The 20,342-nt window shown below is 46.2% G+C and overlaps 1 protein-coding gene across 1 annotated transcript in view; it reads left to right on the plus strand.

Annotated features, from left to right (window-relative positions):
* The window catches only part of EPSTI1 (epithelial stromal interaction 1), a 118,385-nt gene that overhangs the window by 7,484 nt on the left and 90,559 nt on the right, over nt 1-20,342 (plus strand). The window contains exon 4 of the mRNA XM_068265977.1: nt 4,555-4,613. Coding sequence (XP_068122078.1) covers nt 4,555-4,613 — 59 coding nt within the window. The remainder of the gene's footprint in view (nt 1-4,554; nt 4,614-20,342) is intronic.

Consider the following 20,342-nt stretch of genomic DNA (forward strand, 5'->3'; position numbering starts at 1 on the left):
CCAGTATCTCTACAACTACAGTAAAAGGACACACTCTGGGGAGATGGGGATGTTTTAGCCCAAGGACTGGTCACTCATGCGAAATGCCTGCAGGCTCATGTGGCCGTTTGAGGAGTTGACCAACCTGGTGAGTCGCAGTGAAGGTGCCATCAGCAACTTGATCCCGTACCCTTTCTTCCTGGACCGTGCCGTGCTTAGAGTGGTGGATCAAGCTCTGGAGGAGCATGAACAGGAACAGTTACAGGAGGAAGAGTTGTGTGATCAATTCTCATCAGAACAAGATGCTTCCTCAACACCTGCGGCAGCACAGAGGGGGGAGGAGGAGGAGGAAGAGTCGTGTGGGGAAGAGGAGTCAGACTCGGATGATGAGGAAGGTGGTTTTTTTTGGAGGAGGAGGAGGTGGCGGCAGAAGAACAACCGCAGCAGGTGTTGCAGGGGGCATGTGCTGCTCAACGTTCCCGTGGTATTGTTCGTGGCTGGGGGGAGGAGGAGGACTTACCTGACATCACCTGACAGCACTGTGATCCGTGCGCCGCTAGTCTGGTCTTGAGTAGACCAGACTTGCGGCACACAGATCACAGCTCTCTCCGGCGTTTGGGTAACAGTGGTAAGTCCTCCCTGCCCGCTGTCAGCAGCTGCTCCATCGGAGGAGACTTAAACATTAATCAGGAAGGTAGATGCAGGAAAGGGAGCCCCAAGGTGAGGGAAGGGGGGGAGACGTCCCCCCTTCTCCGCCATTTTGCCACCAGCTCCCTTTCACTGGCTGCCTCCCTTCCTGCACGAATAGTCAGTCGGCCCCTGCATCTGAAGCCCCCAGCCAGCCGGGACACTGGGGGGTCATAGTGGGAGAGCCCTCCCAAATTGGGTCAGTCCCGACGAAAACGGGACGGTTTGGGATTTGGGACTATGAGTATGCATTGTCTGAGACTGACCCACACAGTGCAGTTTCATTCTTGTACAAGTTCCAGTACTTTAAGAAAAAAGCATTGCCTCTGTCCCAGGAAAGCCCCAGTTTTCTGCTGTCTGCAGGGAAAGGGAGTTCCTTTACAGCCTCCCATAAAAGGGAGGTTTGGGGGTGTGGTGTATGATCTGTAATAGCAACTCAGAGAAGTTAGACACAACATTGTCCAGCACAGATACTGTAGCAGAATGTATGGGCAAAGTTCAGGATATAGCAGCAGGGCAAACAGGCCCGGCATACCTAATAATCCACAGTCTGGAGCTCTAAACAGCACTGGAAGAATGGAAGATCAATGGGAACAGGATCCTGATTCTGACCAAGGGGATTTCAGGGATCCTCCACAGGAGCCAGCCCCCCAGACATCACAGGAGCCCCAGCAGTAAGTTATATATCTTTTATCATTATTTGTAAATGCAGTCTTCTCTCTATCATTGCTTGTAAATATCCGTATGTTATATACTGTTTCCTGTATACATTATGTGAAGCAGACTGTACCGTCACTGCAGCTCTGCTTAGTTGCGTTTCTCAGACTCCTCCACTCTTTCAGTTTCATTTCTCCAGCATACTGTAGAAGCAGGCTAAGAGCACTGAATGCAAAGCAGGTGGATTCAACATACAGTATCTTACAAAACTGAAATTGTATTATATCTTTTCATGGGACAACACTGAAGATATGACACTTTAATACAATGTAAAGTAGTCAGTGTACAGTTTGTATAACAGTATGAATTTGCTGTCCCATTAAAATAAATCAATACAAAGCCATTAAAAGTAGACCTGAACTGAGAACTTCCTCTCTGCTCTAAAAGATACGCAAAAGCATGAAACCTTTAAAGAAAAACATTTCTTTGTTACAGCTGATGCAAATCCTGCAATATACAGCGCTGCGTAATATGTTGGCACTTTAAAAATACAATAAATAAATAAATCATAAATAAATCTGCAGTGTGACTACTTCCTGCTTTCATGGAAGAAGACATATTGTTAACATCCTGTGTTTACAAATTGGCTGCTCTGCCATAGCAGAGGAAATTCCTGGGCTGACACAACTGAGATCATATTACGCTGGTGATTAGTCCCAAGGGGGAATTACACAGGCTGAACTTTAAATACATACAGGATGCATTTCTCTCTGTTTTCCTTCTGTCCTGTGCAAGAGTTCAGGTCCACTTTAATGTCTAAACTGCTGGCTACACATTTGAGTACACTCCTAAGTGAAGTATGACAAAATTGTGCCTAGTTAGACATTTCCCTCCCAGGGCTGGCGCTGCCATAGAGGCAGAGGGGGCAATTGCCCCAGGGCCCCCAACCTCTGCAGGACCCCCGATCTATGTCTCCCCCCACTGTTCCCTGGGGCCCCCTCACGTGTAGCAGCATTAATCCCTCACCTATCCCGGCAGTTGGCGGCTGCACTGTCCATTCACTCTTCAGCCGTGCTATCTATCTCTTCTCTATCCAGTGCATGTTTACACATAACAAGCACCGAATAGAGAAGCAGACAGCATGGCTGAAGAGTGCATTGATGGTGCAGCCGCCAATTTCCGGGATAGGTGAGGGATTAATGCTGCTACATGTGAGGAGGCCTGCGGGAGCAGTGGGGTATTGACCGTGTGTGTGTGTGAGGAGGGGGGGTCAGGGAGCCCCTGCCTAAATGAACTTAAACAGGAACTCCAGTGAAAATGAATTAATGAACAAAAGTGCTTAATTTTTACAAAAATTATTTATAAATAATTTAGTTAGTGTTTGCCCATTGTAAAATCTTATAAGTCCCTGATTTACATTCTGACATTTATCACATTTTGACCTTTTTACTGCTGGCAGGTCATGTCAGTGGAAGTAGCTGATGCTTGCTTTTTTGGTAGTTGGAAACAGCTGTTATTTCCCACATTGCAACAAGGCTCCCACAGAGTGATGTCAGCACCATGGTCCTGACATCACATGTGGGAGGCATTTCAACACAATATCAGCCATACAGAGCCCTCTGATGATCCGTTTGAGAAAAGGAAAAGATTTCTCATGGGAAAGGGGGTATCAGCTACTGATTGGGATAAAGTTCAATCCTTGGTTATGGTTTCTCTTTAAGTTTGCCCTGGGACCCCTTAAACTGGCCCTGTTCCCTCCCTAGGGTCATATTACTCCTTTTTCAGGTGTCAGGTGTGAATGGGGAGCATTACCAAGCAGTGATAGAGAAGAAAAAGCAGTTTCTATCACAGGCAATTGCAAAAGTGGCCGATAAACAAGTCCATCTGTATACACAGTTAGCAATCTATGCTACCCATCTTGCCAAAACCTCAGAATCCCAATACAAAAGGATCTATGGAAGAAATGTGTCCACTTCCTCTCTGTTCAGTCTGTTATTAATTCTACAGTATCTAAACCCAATACAGAGCCTTATAATGGATGTGAGAACAACCTAACACTAGTATCTGACTTCATAGATATTGATGAAGAAGATATCTTAAACATCCTCCTCCTAAATCACCACCAGACTACCTGGAACCTGGACCCTTTCTCGACACAGTTCATGTTGAAATGCCTCGACCTGTTAAAACTGACATTCCACAAAATACTGCTCTTTGCAAGAAGGGAGGTTTCCTATTTCTTTGAAGAAAGCAATCATCAGGCCTGTACTCAAAAAGCCTTCCCTGGATGCTATGAGCAGCTTCATCATTTCCTACTTTGGGAAAGTTATTAAAAAGACTGTATTTCTGAAGCCAGGCTCTCAGGAAATAACGTTAGTGACCTTGTCCACTTTGGCTTCAAGAAATATCACAGTAGTGAACAGTCCTCATTCAGATCTCTGCTCAAGGCAAGAAACAGAGGTGAATGTTCCCTCCTGATTTTGCTACATCTTACAGTGGCTTTTCATCGAGGCAGGGCTTTTCTTTGCCAGGCATGTGCCGCATAGCGCCAATCTCGGCGCGGCTAAAACAATAATGCTATAGTCCGCGCCCCGCACATGGGTAATTCGGGGATTCAGCATTTGCTGGACCCCGAATTACTGCTCCATCCGAGTTGCTACACGCCTTTTGATATAGTTGACCATGAATCTTGATTTACAGGAGTACTGTGGTGATGGCCTAGTTCTCCAGTGGTTTAGATCCTTCTTGGGTGGCAGAACACAAAGTTTGTTTCCTGCCCAGCTCAACCTTGTACCACTAAAATACAAGAGGGCTCAATACTAAGGTGGAGGCCTCTTGCGATTCCGATTTTTAATCGATTTTCACATGCGATTCCGATTTTTAATCGGTACTGCATGCTGGGTTTTTTCTGCGTTTTTCTTTTGATAGCATCCAGGGAAAATCGGAATCGCATATCGGATTTGCAGTGTGCTGGGAGCCTCAAGGTGGTTTCCTTTATTATTCCCAATATACATGCTACTACACGGTAAAATCATTTAAAAATATAGCACTCCCATTTTTATTATTTAAACCTGGGATAATGGTTCTTACACCAACAATAAACGCTTGGTAACTCCTCTACAGGATTAGATGAATGGCAGCTAGCTAACATAAATTGCTAAATAAATATTTCAATATTTATATATATCTACACACTTGTGACTAATCACTTTTTTATATATTATGTTGCAGCAATGGTACTTATGTGGTTATTCCACCAAATCAAACAAAACGGGAGAAACTTCTGGCAAGTAAGAATCTGTTTTTTTCTGTAATAAAATGATACATAACATTTGACAAAGGTGTATGACTTGAATCCTGACCATTGATTACAAGCTAAGTACCAACATATCACTCTGCATTTCTATGGGTGATCATAGACATGAAATTATTCTGTGAATTCTATTAATGCACTAGCACTGTTTAGCATAAGTACACAAAGACAAGACAAATAACATTTATATCACGCTTTTCTCCTGGCACCAGAGCTGCAGCCACTAGGATGCGCTCTAATGGCTGTAGAATTGTTAGGGAGTCTTGCCCAAGCTCTAATGAAAAGATGTTGGCTTACTGAACAGGAAGATCTGAGATTGGAACCTTGGTCTCCTGTGACAGAAGCAAGCTGTCTGTCACAGGAATTAGGGTTAGTTTTTGTTTTGCTCATATAAAGATGGAGAAAATAGGTCGAGGTGAATTAAGAAAGAGCAGTTAGACAGGTAGTTGGGACTATCTCTAACAATCTATTTATCTATCTATCTACAGTGGGATGCGAAAATTTGAGCAACCTTGTTAATCGTCATGCTTTTCTTGTATAAATCCGTGGTTGTTACGATAAAAAATATCATATAGGAGACACACACAGTGATATTTGAGAAGTGAAATGAAGTGTATTGGATTTACAGAAAGTGCAATAATTACAAAATTAGGCAGGTGCACAAATTTGGGCACCACAAAAAATAAATGAAATCAACATTTAGCAGATCCTTCTTTTGCAGAAATTACAGCCTCTAAACGCTTCCTGTAAGTTACAATGAGAGTCTGGATTCTGGTTGAAGGTATTTTGGACCATTACTTTTTACAAAACAACTCTAGTTCATTCAGGTTTGATGTCTTCCGAGCATGGACAGCTCTCTTTAACTCACACCACAGATTTTCAATTATATTCAGGTCTGGGGACTGAGATGGCCATTCCAGAATGTTGTACTTGTTTCTGTGCATGAATACCTTAGTGGATTTTGAGCAGTGTTTATGGTCATTGTCTTGTGGAAATATCCAGCCCCAGTGCAACTTCAGCTTCACTGATTCCTGGACATTGGTCTCCAGAATCTGCTGATAAACTGAGTGGAATCCATACGTCCCTCAACTTTGACAAGATTCCCAGTCCCTGCACTGGCCACACAGACCCACAGCATGATGGAACCACCACCATATTTTACTGTAGGTAGCAGGTGTTTTTCTTGGAATGCTGTGTTATTTTTCCTCCATGCCTAACGCCCCTTGTTATGCCCAAATAACTCAATTTTAGTTTCACCAGTCCACAGCACCTTATTCCAAATTGAAGCTGGCTTGTCCAAATGTGCTTTAGCATACCTCAAGCGGCTCTGTTTGTGCTGTGGGTGGAGAAAAGGCTTCCTCTGCATCACTCTCGCATACAGCATCTCCTTGTGTAAAGTGCGCCGAATGGTTGAACAATGCATAGTGACTCCATCTGCAGCAAGATTATGTTGTAGGTCTTTAATGCTGGTCTGTGGGTTGACTGTTCTCACCATTCGTCGCTTCTGTCTATCCGAGATTTTTCTTGGTCTGCCACTTCGAGCCTTAACTTGAACTGAGCCTGTGGTCTTCCATCCCCTCAATATGTTCCTAACTGTGGAAACAGACAGCTGAAATCTCTGACATAGCTTTCTGTATCCTTTCCCTAAACCATGATGGTTAACAATCTTTGTCTTCAGTTTATTTGAGAGTTGTTTTAAGACCCCCATGTTGCTACTCTTCAGAGAAAATTAAAAGAGGAGGGAAACTTACAATTGACCCCCTTAAATACTCTTTCTCATAACTGGATTCACCTGTGTATGTAGGTCAGTAAGCCAATTCGAGTTCCAATAATTAGTTATAAAGGTTTTGGAATCAATAAAATGACAACAGTGCCCACATTTATGCACCTGCTTAACTTTATTTAAACAATTAATGCACAATTTCTGTTAATCCAATAAACTTCATTTCACTTCTCAAATATCACTGTGTGTGTCTCCTATATGATATATTTAACTGACATTTTTTATTGTAACAACCAACTATTTATACAGCAAAATCATGACGATTAACAAGGTTGCCCAAACTTTTGCATCCTACTCTATCTATCTATCTATCTATCTATCTATCTATCTATCTATCTATCTACAGTGGCTGGATAGTGTAATGGTTAAGGGCTCTGCCTCTGACACAGGAGACCTGGGTTCAAATCTCAGCTCTGCCTGTTCAGTAAGCCAGCACCTATTCAGTAAGGAGTTTCTTGGGCAATTCTCCCTAACACTGCTACTGCCTACTGAGTGCGCTCTAGTGGCTGCCTCGCAAGCGCTTTGAGTCCGACAGGAAAAAGGCGCTATACAAATACTGCAATTATTATCTATCTATCTATCTATCTATCTATCTGTCTCTGTCTAACTCAAAGTAATAAGGTAGGTCAGAACTTATGTGATATATGTGGGTGTCATCAGCATAGATTTGATATTGAAAACCAAATCAGTGAAGTAATTGTTCAGGCTGTGAGTGCAGCTGGAGAAGAGAAGGGGTCCAAGAAGGAAAACCAAAAGACAGTGAATGTGGGGAGAAGTTAGGCAGCTATTAGCAGGGATGCTGCTTGGCTCAGGTAAACCAAGCAGCTGCCTGGGGCGTCACCCACACCAGGGGCCTCCCTTGCTGCCAGAGCTGTCCTGTCTGTGACTTGTATGGCCACCGCTGCCTCCCTGTCACTCACACACGGACCTCAGATCAGCAGCAACGTGAACAGAGGGTAGAGTGGCACAGTGCCCACGGAGTACGCTGCCAATGCTGAAGTGAGGTCATTGTTTATTTCCTGTGTTTGAAGTGTGCCTCGCAGTTACTGTGTGCTGCTCTCATCTCTACGGGATGCCCCTGATCTGCAGATTTGTAAGTATTCAGAATGGGGAAGCAGCAGGAAACTACATACCCCGACTGACACCAATGCCCTATACAGGAGGGAGGGAAACATTTGGCTCCCTATACTGAGAGAAAAGCACCACAATGTAATGATTTTAACAAAATTGTTGCCTGGGTGGAGGACGCTCTTCTTTTGATGTGTTCTTGCTGCTCTCCTACCCCATGGTTACCCATGGTTACCGTGTACCTATTTATGGGCCCCACTGCAAACAAATTCTACTGGATGTGGAATTCTGCTGGGCAGCAAATGTAAATAGTTGGTGTGGAAATGTCTGACACTAATGAGTAATAATGACTATGGGAGAAAAACAAATAAATAAGTTAAATGGAATGTGTCAGCCGCCCATAAAAGGTTCCCTTTTCTTTTCTTTATTTCAAATGACAAGACGGACATGATTATTTGCATCATGGCTTTGATACTTTCAGACCAATAAGTCACAAGATAGACCATTTCCACTACTCTAGTTTTCTAAGGCAAATATAGGAACCCTTTTACATAGAATTTAGCTAAAGGTTATAAACTTTCAATTTAAGTGGCCAAGCAATGATCCATTCATATACGCATGAGCTGGCTTACTCTAGTTATATGCAATTGCCTGGCTGGCTGCTTTAGGCTTGTGTGTAATTATGGTCCTACCAAACCTTCTGCACTACTAGCTACACAAATAGTCCTGTGTGCTTAGTGTAAGAGAAGCCTGATTACATCTACATTTTAGTTTGTAGACATATAGAAAGTGAGCAGACAAAAAAGGAGGATCCCCAAGCCAGACCAAGTAGAAGTATAAAAAGGTTGTCGTTTATTAGAAAAATCCACAGACATGGCAATAAAATCACAGGATCAACTCACGCGTATCGGGCCTACCATCTGCCCTTAATCGTAGTTAAAAGTGAACCTGTTCAAGGAGGAATTTATATGAGACCAGGAGAGAGAAAACCCCACCCCTGGAGGCCTACAAATCACTCCTTAAAGGGATATACATCCTCAGGGAATACAATAATACAATAATAACATCAAAAGACAACGTATTAAAGATGTAAAAGTGTTGCCACTGAATTCTACAAAAAAATCATATGTATATTGAAGTCATGCAGTGTTGATACAAATACATATACATATATATTATATATACACATATAATAGATACCGCTGGGCAGAAGAAAGAAAAGAAAATACATAAACAAAGGAAAAACAGCACAATAGAGAGACATTATGGGTATAATTTAAAGAGGAACAGATCCTCAGTATGTATAGACCAGGCTTAAATCCCACTTTTTATTCAAACCCTGTGGAGTGCGGGTGCCCAGTCTATGAATCAAAAAAGCGTCACGTTTCAACAGCAATCTTTGCATGTCACACCCTCTAATGGGACTCACTACCCGTTCTACTCCCTGAAAAGTAAAAGAAGTTAAAACACCCTTGTGCACAGTTTCAAAATGTTTTGAAACTGCAGATTTACGAAAAGTATTCCAATTAGTACCACAGTAGTGCTCCGCTATGCGAGCTCTCAAGTTGCGGGTAGTGCATCCTACGTATTGAATGCGACACAGGTTGCAAGAAATAGTATAGATAACATACTTGGTATTGCAGTTCACATATTGTTTAATTGGAAAGCTCTTGTTATGCCCAAAAGAGAACACTGAGTTGCCCCTTCTATGACACTGGCAATAATTGCACGTGGAGAAACCACAGGGGTAGGAGCCCACTGTGGCTAACCATGTAGGGGTACGAGAAGCTGAGTGGGACCGAAAAAGGCTTGGTGAAAGAATGGACCCTAAAGTCCAGGCCTTTCTGGCAGAAAAACGACATCCTCTATCCAGGATGGTTTTAAGTTTTGTGTCCGGGTGCAGCACCAGAATATACTTTTTAACAATACTAGTAATCTTATTAAACTCCAGGCTGTAGCCGGTAACAAAAGTAACCTTGTCCTCTCCGGTTTCACCCCAGGTTCTACTCTTTAGTAAATCTGAACGTGGTCTCCTAAGACCCCTAAGTCGTCCCACGGCCAATTGTTTCTTTGTGTAGCCTCTTTGTTTAAGTCTGGTTTCTACCAGATTACACTCTTGTTCCAAATCGCATGGATTCGAACAATTACGTGCCGCCCTAGTAAATTCTCCTGTGGTGATGGCATTGATAGTGTGTCTGGGGTGGCACGAATTAGCAAGCAAGATGGAATTGCCCGCTGTAGGTTTCCGAAAAGTTCGTGTGGTAACTGAGTGAGATAAAGGGTCTCCCTTAAGGGTGAGATCCAAGTAATCAATTGTGACCGGATCTGAGCTCATAGTGAAATTCAAATTGAGGTCGTTATCATTGGCATAGGTCAAGAATTCCCCCAGGAGGGCAGGAGGACCACCCCACACCAAAAGCAAATCATCAATAAACCTCCCATACCACATGATATGGGAGGCATAGGGGTTATCATCCCCAAAGATGCGGAGCTCCTCCCACCACCCCATGTAGAGGTTTGCAAGGGAGGGGGAAAATTTGGCCCCCATGGAAGCTCCGCATCTCTGGAGATAAAACCCCAAATCAAACATAAAATAATTGTGTGTGAGGAGGTACTCCACAGCCCTCCTGAGGAAAACCTGCAAAGAAACATCAAAAGAAGAATATTTACAAAGATGGAAATCCATGGCCTCCAGTGCTAGGCCGTGTGTAATAGAGTAAAAAAGCGATGTGACATCCATGGTCACCCACGTAAATCCACCCTCCCACACGAACCCATCAAAACTGGAAAGGACATGGCGGGTATCCTGCAGTAGTGGTGCTCAAATACCCCTTTTCAAAATTCGAGTTAGGTCGAATTCGAATAGTAAATTATTCGAGATCAGTCGAATATTCGAGTCGAATAATTTTTACTATTCGATTCGACCTCGGAATTCGAGCTCACTATTCGAGTCGGTATTCGAGCTCATTATTCGAGCTGACTATTCGAAATGGCCTTAAATAGCTTCCAACACTTGTTTTGAGGGTGAATGATGCAAGAAACCTCTTTTTTTCCAAGTAACAACAGCAAGTGATTATGTGGGGATGTTCCTTTAAAAAAAAAAAGTTGAAAAGAGAAGTTGTGTCCAGAAATTTGTTCAGTACTGTATATACTTCTTCTTCTTCTTTATCTTCTATATCTTCTTCTTCTTCTTCTTCTTCTTCTTCTATATCTTCTTCTTCTATATCTTCTTCTTCTATATCTTCTTCTATATCTTCTTCTTCTTTTATATTGTCTTCTTCTTCTTCTTCTTCATCTTCTTCATCATCATCTTCTTCTTCTTCATCTTCTTTTTCTTCATCTTCTTCATCTTCTTCTTCATCTTCTTCTTCATCTTCTTCATCTTCTTCTTCATCTTCTTCATCTTCTTCATCTTCTTCTTCTTCTTCTTCTTCTTCATCGTCTTCATCTTCTTCATCTTCTTCTTCATCTTCTTCTTCTTCTTCATCATCTTCTTCTTCTTCATCTTCTTCATCTTCATCTTCTTCATCTTCTTCTTCTTCATCATCTTCATCTTCTTCTTCATCTTCTTCTTCTTCATCATCTTCATCTTCTTCTTCTTCATCTTCTTCATCTTCTTCATCTTCATCTTCTTCATCCTCTTCTTCTTCTTCTTCATCTTCTTCATCTTCTTCTTCATCTTCTTCTTCTTCTTCATCATCTTCTTCTTCTTCATCTTCTTCATCTTCTTCATCTTCATCTTCTTCATCTTCTTCATCTTCTTCTTCTTCATCATCTTCATCTTCTTCTTCATCTTCTTCTTCTTCATCATCTTCATCTTCTTCTTCTTCATCTTCTTCTTCTTCATCTTCTTCATCTTCATCTTCTTCATCTTCTTCATCTTCTTCTTCTTCATCTTCTTCTTCTTCATCTTCATCTTCTTCTCCTTCTTCTTCTTCTTCTTCTTCTTCTTCTTCATCTTCTTCTTCTTCTTCTTCTTCTTCTTCTTCATCTTCTTCTTCTTCATCTTCTTCATCTTCTTCTATATCGTCTTCTTCTTCACTTATTTCTCTTTTCAAATTTTTTTTTTTAAAGAAATGCAGCTATTTTTGAGCGTAACAAATAGCTGGTGGCGCACGCATGTTGGAAGCGCCATTGTATGTGCTCCCTGGCAGTGGAAACACACAGACAGCAGGAGGTAAATTCAGCAGCAGGAGGAGGAGGATGAGTGTGTGGCAGCAGGCAGTCAATGAGGCAGGCAGCGTGACATAATAGCCCTGGTACCTAGCGGTGATACCAGGGCTGTAAATAAACACAGCAGGCAGGAGGTCCCAGACAGCGGTCGTGCAGCCCACATTGTGTCCAATACACAACTGGGACAACACAGTTTTTAACCCGGGCACCTCAGAAAAATTAAACTTTTTTTTTTTTTTATGGTTTTGTAGTTTTGTTTTTACAACAAATTACACAGACAGATATAGCTATTTTTTTGACGTAATAGCTGGTGGCAGAGTGGCAGCAGAAGGTAAATCTGTGTACCCTGGCGTTGGGAAACACAGACAGACAGACAGCAGCAGCAGCAGCAGGAGGAATGGAGGAGTAATGTGAGCAGCTATTGTTTGACGTAATAGCTGGTGGCAGAGTGGCAGCAGAAGGTAAATCTGTGTACCCTGGCGTTGGGAAACACAGACAGACAGCAGCATCAGCAGGAGGAATGGAGGAGTAGTGTGAGTGTGGCAGCAGGCAGGCAGCGTGACATAATAGCCCTGGTACCTAGCGGTGATACCAGGGCTGTAAATAAACACAGCAGGCAGGAGGTCCCAGACAGCGGTCGTGTAGCCCACATTGTGTCCAATACACAACTGGGACAACACAGTTTTCAACCCGGGCACCTCAGAAAAATTAAACCTTTTTTTTTTTTTTATGGTTTTGTAGTTTTGGTTTTACAACCAATTACACAGATATAGCTATTTTTTGACGTAATAGCTGGTGGCAGAGTGGCAGCAGAAGGTAAATCTGTGTACCCTGGCGTTGGGAAACACAGACAGACAGCAGCATCAGCAGGAGGAATGGAGGAGTAGTGTGAGTGTGGCAGCAGGCAGGCAGCGTGACATAATAGCCCTGGTACCTAGCGGTGATACCAGGGCTGTAAATAAACACAGCAGGCAGGAGGTCCCAGACAGCGGTCGTGTAGCCCACATTGTGTCCAATACACAACTGGGACAACACAGTTTTCAACCCGGGCACCTCAGAAAAATTAAACCTTTTTTTTTTTTTTATGGTTTTGTAGTTTTGGTTTTACAACCAATTACACAGATATAGCTATTTTTTGACGTAATAGCTGGTGGCAGAGTGGCAGCAGAAGGTAAATCTGTGTACCCTGGCGTTGGGAAACACAGACAGACAGCAGCATCAGCAGGAGGAATGGAGGAGTAGTGTGAGTGTGGCAGCAGGCAGGCAGCGTGACATAATAGCCCTGGTACCTAGCGGTGATACCAGGCCGTAAATGAACACAACAGGAGGTCCCAGACAGCGGTCGTGCAGCCCACATCGTGTCCAATACACAACTGGGACAACACAGTTTTCAACCCGGGCACCTCAGAAAAATTAAACCTTTTTTTTTTTTTTTTTTTTATGGTTTTTTGGTTTTGTTTGTAAAACAAATTACACAGATATATAGCTATTGTTTGACGTAATAGCTGGTGGCAGAGTGGCAGCAGAAGGTAAATCTGTGTACCCTGGCAGTGGGAAACACAGACAGACAGCAGAAGGGCAGTACACAGCAGCCCACTGTAGGTGTAAAATGTGTGGCTGCAGGCGACGTAATAGTCAAAGTGAACCAGGCTGGCTTAGTGAGCAGGAGCCAGGAGGTGGTAAAGGGTGGTAAGGCACATTAACGATGGTTCTTAGCCAGTTCATGTCCCCCTCTCGCCGACAACAGGGGCCAGGAACTCGCCTTCCACCCACGCCTGGTTCATCTTGAGAAACGTCAGTCTGTCCACAGACTTGTGAGACAGACGTGAGCGTTTCTCGGTGACCACACCACCAGCTGCACTGAAGCAGCGCTCGGACAGCACGCTGGAAGGGGGGCAGGACAGCACTTCCAGGGCGTACTGCGCCAGCTCGCTCCAGATCTCCAGGCGCTTGACCCAATACTCCATGGGATCAACAGGGGCATCGCTGTCAAGCCCGCTGTAGGACCCCATGTAGTCAGCCACCATGCGGGTCAGGCGCTGGCTGTGACCGGTGGAGGATGCTGCTGCATGCACCTCCTCTCTAGTCACTGCTGCCGGAGCCTCTACAGTCCTGTAGAGCTCGTGGCTGAGAGACAGCAGGTCTGTGGGGCGCTTGCTGCTGGATGCAGGCACCTGCTGCTGCCTCTGTGCTGGCTGCTGGACAGTGGGGGTGGAAGGCTGGGGGAAGGCTTCCTCCAAGCGCTCAACAAGGGCCTGCTGCAAGCTCCTTATTTGTTGCGCTGGGTCTCCTCCTGCAGGCGGCAGGAACTGGCTCAACTTCCCCTTGAGGCGTGGGTCCAATATCATGCTGATCCAGATGTCCTCCCTCTGCTTCATCTGGATCACCCTGGGGTCTCTGCGCAGGCACGTCAGCATGTGCGCTGCCATTGGGAAGAGGCTGGCCACGTCTGCTGGCACATCGACGGCAGTGCTGCTGTCCTCATCCTCCTCCTCTGCCTCGTCAGCCTCATCCTCTCTCCACCCCCGCACCAACTCAGCTGCACTGTGCTGATCCCCCTCATCAGCAGCAAGGTCAGGGACCTCCACCAAGTCCTCCTCCTCCTCCCCCTCAGAGGTGGACTGTGCAGCTGCTTGCCGCTCCTGCTGGTCCAAGGCTGCCGCTCCCTGTTCCAGCAAAGCATCGAGGGCCCTGTTCAGCAGACAAACCAGGGGCACCCACTCGCAGACCATAGCATGGTCCCTGCTCACCATGTTAGTGGCCTGCAGAAAGGGAGCCAGCACTAAGCACACCTGCTGCATGTGCCTCCAGTCATCATCGGGGACGATGGACGGGATGTTGCTGGTCTTGTCCCTTCTCTGAGTGGCGGAAACAGTGGCCAGGGCAAGGTACTGTTTGACAGCGCGCTTCTGTTCAACCAGACGCTCCAACATCGCCAGGGTGGAGTTCCAGCGAGTCGGAACGTCAAGGATCAGCCGATGGCGTGGCAGATCCAGCTCCTTTTGCACGTCTTCCAGGCTCGCACAGGCTGCAGCCGAGCGCCGGAAGTGACGCACAACGTTCCTTGCCATTTCCAGCAGTTCGCCCATCCCCTGGTAGGTGCGCAAGAACTTCTGCACCACCAGGTTCAGCACGTGGGCAAGACAGGGGATGTGGGTCAGGTTTCCCCTGTCTATTGCGGCAACCAGATTGGCCCCATTGTCGGCCACCACCTCTCCGACTCTGAGGCCTCTGGGGATCAGCCAAATCCTCTCCTGCTCCTGGAGTTTGGCCAACACATGGGTTGCCGTCAGCTTGGTCTTCCCAAGGCTGACCAAGTGCAGCAGCGCTTGGCAGTGGCGGGCCTTCACGCTGCTGCTGAGGCGGGGGGTTTGGCCAGGTGTGCCGGAGGATGGCAGAGGATCGGAGGAACCTGCTGCAGTTCCCCTGACCCTGCGGGGTGGCACCACCCACTGTGTTGCTGCTGCTGCTGTGCCCGCTGCTGCTCTCCCATCCTCACCCCCTTCCACCAAGCTGACCCAGTGGACAGTGAAGGACAGGTAGCGGCCTGTCCCGAAGCGGCTGCTCCAGGAGTCCATGGTGACGTGGACCCTTTCACCAACTGCGTGCTCCAGCCCTCGCTCCACATTGGCCATCACAAAGCGGTGCAGTGCAGGAATGGCCTTGCGGGAGAAAAAGTGTCTGCTGGGGAGCTGCCAGTCTGGGGCTGCGCAAGCAAGCAGCGCACGAATGTCGCTCCCCTCCTGCACGAGCGTGTACGGCAGGAGTTGGGAGCACATGGCCCGTGCCAGCAAGCCGTTCAGCTGCCGCACGCGACGGCTGCTGGGAGGCAGAGCCCTAACCACCCCCTGGAAGGACTCGCTCAAAAGGCTCTGGCGTGGCCTTTTGCTGGCACGGGAATCAGCAGACACAGCGGAGGAGGCCACTGAGGACTGGCTGCCAGAACAGGCCTCAGTGTCGGCGGCAGGAGTTGCAGAGGGGGGAGGAGCAGTGCGTTTCCGCACTCCTGCTGGTGCTGCTGGAGGAGCAGGAGGGCGGGTGGCTGCTGTTGCTGCTGCTGCTGAAGGCTGTGCAGTGATGGGTGTGGTGCCACTGCCAGCACCAGATGCCTTCAGCCTCTGGAACTCCTGATGCTGGTGGAAATGTTTCGCAGCAAGGTGGTTGATGAGCGAGCTGGTGCAGAACTTTAAGGGGTCTGCACCTCTGCTCAACTTCCGCTGACAGTGGTTGCAAGTGGCGTACTTGCTGTACACTGTGGGCATGGTGAAAAAGCGCCAGATTGGTGACAGAAACATCCCCCTACGGCATGGAAGCGCTGCTGCCTGTCTCCCTGTGGTGGTTGGGGGGGGGGCTTGGGTGCGGCTGGTGGTGGTACTGGCAGATGCTGCTGCTGCTGAGCCTGAGACACCAGCAGGCTGTGGGACCTGCCTACTGCTGCTGCCAATGCTTGCAATGATGCGCCTCCTTGCAAGGCCCACAAGAGCATCCTCCTCCTCCTCCTCAGAGCTGCTGAGGACGACATCCCCTGGAGGTGGTGGCACCCAGTCTCTGTCTGTCACCGGGTCATCATCATCCTCCCCCTCCTGAAACATGTCCTGCTGGGATGAGGACCCCCCAAACTCCTCTCCTGATGCATGGATGGGCTGCTTGACTGTCGCCACAGTCTTGCTGTCCAATCCCTCATCCCCCAAAGTGCCCATCAGCATCTCCTCCTCAAAATCGCCAACAACAGCAGACAATTGACTCATGATGCCTGGGGTCAAAAGACTGCTGAATGACAGGTCGCCAACTGACGGTGAACTGGCCTGCTCCCCAGGCCCTGCTGGGCGGCTGCTGCGAACAGGGGTGGTGGTGAGGGTGGAGGCCTCGGATGCAGAGCTGATGGCGGGCTGCTCATCTTCCGTCATCAGTTGCACCACAGTGTCTGCATGCTTTTCCTCAATGGGACGTTTCCGACCCGGCTGGAGGAAAATCGGAGCAGGTGCTACACGCTGCTGCTGCTGTGTCTCTGCAGCGTGAGTTGCAGATGCTCCTGCTGGGCGGCGCCCAAGGCGTCCACGGCCAGTGGCTATGGGAGGAATGTTAGCCACTGACGCTGCTGCTGCTGCTGCGGAACTGTGCATGGTGGCGCGCCCGCGCCCGCGGCTTGCCACAATGCTGCTCCCTCTCCTCCTGATTCCCTTGCTGCCCTTCCCCTTGCCCAAACCGCGCTGGCTGCCACGCTGGGCATATAGACAAAAGTTTTTTAAAAGGGCGGGTGAAAAGTGGGGTACTTTAATGGAGTGGGTTGGTGGGTGAGGTGACTGAGTGAGTGTCCCTAGTACAGTAAGTAAGTAGTAACAGTCAGGAAGTACAACTAACTAATTACAATAAGCAATCAGTTATCAGAAGGAAATAGAGTGTGTGTAGTGTGTGTACACAGACAGTGAGTGCACACACGCAGGAGCTAGTAGCCTATGAACAGTGACTGAGTGTCCTAGACTCCTAGTACAGTAAGAGTAAGTAGTAACAGTAAGTACAACTAACTAATTACAATAAGCAATCAGTTATCAGAAGGAAATAGAGTGTGTGTAGTGTGTGTACACAGACAGTGAGTGCACACACGCAGGAGCTAGTAGCCTATGAACAGTGACTGAGTGTCCTAGACTCCTAGTACAGTAAGAGTAAGTAGTAACAGTAAGTACAACTAACTAATTACAATAAGCAATCAGTTATCAGAAGGAAATAGAGTGTGTGTAGTGTGTGTACACAGACAGTGAGTGCACACACGCAGGAGCTAGTAGCCTATGAACAGTGACTGAGTGTCCTAGACTCCTAGTACAGTAAGAGTAAGTAGTAACAGTAAGTACAACTAACTAATTACAATAAGCAATCAGTTATCAGAAGGAAATAGAGTGTGTGTAGTGTGTGTACACAGACAGTGAGTGCACACACGCAGGAGCTAGTAGCCTATGAACAGTGACTGAGTGTCCTAGACTCCTAGTACAGTAAGAGTAAGTAGTAACAGTAAGTACAACTAACTAATTACAATAAGCAATCAGTTATCAGAAGGAAATAGAGTGTGTGTAGTGTGTACACAGACAGTGAGTGCACACACGCAGGAGCTAGTAGCCTATGAACAGTGACTGAGTGTCCTAGACTCCTAGTACAGTAAGAGTAAGTAGTAACAGTAAGTACAACTAACTAATTACAATAAGCAATCAATTATCAGAAGGAAATAGAGTGTGTGTAGTGTGTGTACACAGACAGTGAGTGCACACACGCAGGAGCTAGTAGCCTATGAACAGTGACTGAGTGTCCTAGACTCCTAGTACAGTAAGTAGTAACAGTAAGTACAACTAACTAATTACAATAATCAATCAGTTATCAGAAGGAAATAGAGTGTGTGTAGTGTGTGTACACAGACAGTGAGTGCACACACGCAGGAGCTAGTAGCCTATGAACAGTGACTGAGTGTCCTAGACTCCTAGTACAGTAAGAGTAAGTAGTAACAGTAAGTACAACTAACTAATTACAATAATCAATCAGTTATCAGAAGGAAATAGAGTGTGTGTAGTGTGTACACAGACAGTGAGTGCACACACGCAGGAGCTAGTAGCCTATGAACAGTGACTGAGTGTCCTAGACTCCTAGTACAGTAAGAGTAAGTAGTAACAGTAAGTACAACTAACTAATTACAATAAGCAATCAGTTATCAGAAGGAAATAGAGTGTGTGTAGTGTGTGTACACAGACAGTGAGTGCACACACGCAGGAGCTAGTAGCCTATGAACAGTGACTGAGTGTCCTAGACTCCTAGTACAGTAAGTAGTAACAGTAAGTACAACTAACTAATTACAATAATCAATCAGTTATCAGAAGGAAATAGAGTGTGTGTAGTGTGTACACAGACAGTGAGTGCACACACGCAGGAGCTAGTAGCCTATGAACAGTGACTGAGTGTCCTAGACTCCTAGTACAGTAAGTAGTAACAGTGAGTACAACTAACTAATTACAATATTCAATTACAATAATCAATCAGTTATCAGAAGGAAATAGAGTGTGTGTAGTGTGTACACAGACAGTGAGTGCACACACGCAGGAGCAGCTAGTAGCCTATGAACAGTGACAGTGAGTGTCCTAGTACAGTTACAGTATATAACTACAATACTAATACAATCAGTAGTAAAGGACAGCAGAAATACTGGTATAGAATAGAGAGAAATAAACAGAGGACAGGAGGACAGCTGCCCACACAGGCAAGGCCCTGAGGCCTAAAGCTGTAAGCCTGCAGCAGCTGGCCTGTCTCTATGTAACACAAAAGCTACTAACTAAAATACAATGTCTAACTAACTAACAACAATATAGGTGTGTATAGGAGGTGTATGTGAGCAAAAACGCTAGGTAAATGACCACAATAAAGCTCTTGCTAAGCCAAAGCACAAAGGAGCAACTCTCTCTCTATGTAAGTCTCAGGCAAGGACGGAGAAACGTAACATGGCGGCCGCTATTTATAGGGTAGGGGCTGGCCAGGGTCCCCCTCTGTGATTGGCTGCCGTCAGAGGGCCTGGGAGCCCTCTGATTGGCTCTAAGGACATCAATCTGGGCTATGACGCTATTCGAGCTCGGTACCGAGCTCGAATAGCGCCGTTTGCTCGAATAGCTCGAATAGTGAATGGGCTATTCGAGTGTACGCGAATAGCCCATTCGAATAGCTACAGCTATACCGAGCTCGAATAGCTGGAAAAGAGCTCGAATATTCGAGCTACTCGAATATTCGAGCTCTGCTGAGCACCACTGTCCTGCAGATACCCCGGGAGTCTAGTTACAAGGGGATGTAGATGTGCATCTACCCACTCCCCCAGACGCTCACCCATGGAGCCAATCCTGGCCACAATCGGCCGGCCCCGGGGGGAACATCCGACTTATGGATCTTCGGGAGGTGATGGAAGACGGGCACAACCGGGTGCAATGGATACAAGTACTCAGACATTATTATTATTATTATTATTTTTTATTTATATAGCGCCAACATATTCCGCAGCGCTTTACAAAGCACAATAAGATGACAAGGGGAACATAGATACAACTAACAAATATACAGCAGAGTTCCAAGCAGCACAAATATTGTTACAAAGACAGTAAACATTAGGAGGATGACCCTGCCCTTGCGAGCTTACAATCTAATGGGTAGTGGGGGACACACTAGGTAAGGGGGTGGAGGATGGATGAGGCAGTGATTCTTTGCCTCTGATTACATTGTGACAAATAAGTAAATAAAGGGCTATAGAATGTTATAAGCTTGTCTGAAAAGGTGTGTTTTAAGAGTGCGTTTGACGATGTCCAGGTTTGGAGCATGACGTACAGGCTGTGGAAGAGAGTTCCAGATAAGGGCTGATGCTCGTGTAAAGTCCTGGATGCGAGCATGAGAGGAGGTGATCAGCTTAGAGGCCAGGAGAATTTCTTGGGAGGAGCGAAGGTTGCGGGAGGGACAATATCTTGAGATTAGTAAGGAGATGTATGGAGGAGACAACTCGTGGAGGGCTTTGTATGTTAGAGTCAGGAGTTTGAACTGGATCCTCTGGGTAATGGGTAACCAGTGGAGAGAACGGCACAGTGGGGCTGCATCGGAAGAGCGTGTGGAAAGGTGAATGAGGCGGGCCGCTGCATTTAGAAGGGATTGGAGAGGAGCTAGCCTGTTTTT

The sequence above is a fragment of the Hyperolius riggenbachi genome, chromosome 2, assembly GCF_040937935.1.
Source record: "Hyperolius riggenbachi isolate aHypRig1 chromosome 2, aHypRig1.pri, whole genome shotgun sequence".
Taxonomy (NCBI): Eukaryota; Metazoa; Chordata; class Amphibia; order Anura; family Hyperoliidae; genus Hyperolius; species Hyperolius riggenbachi.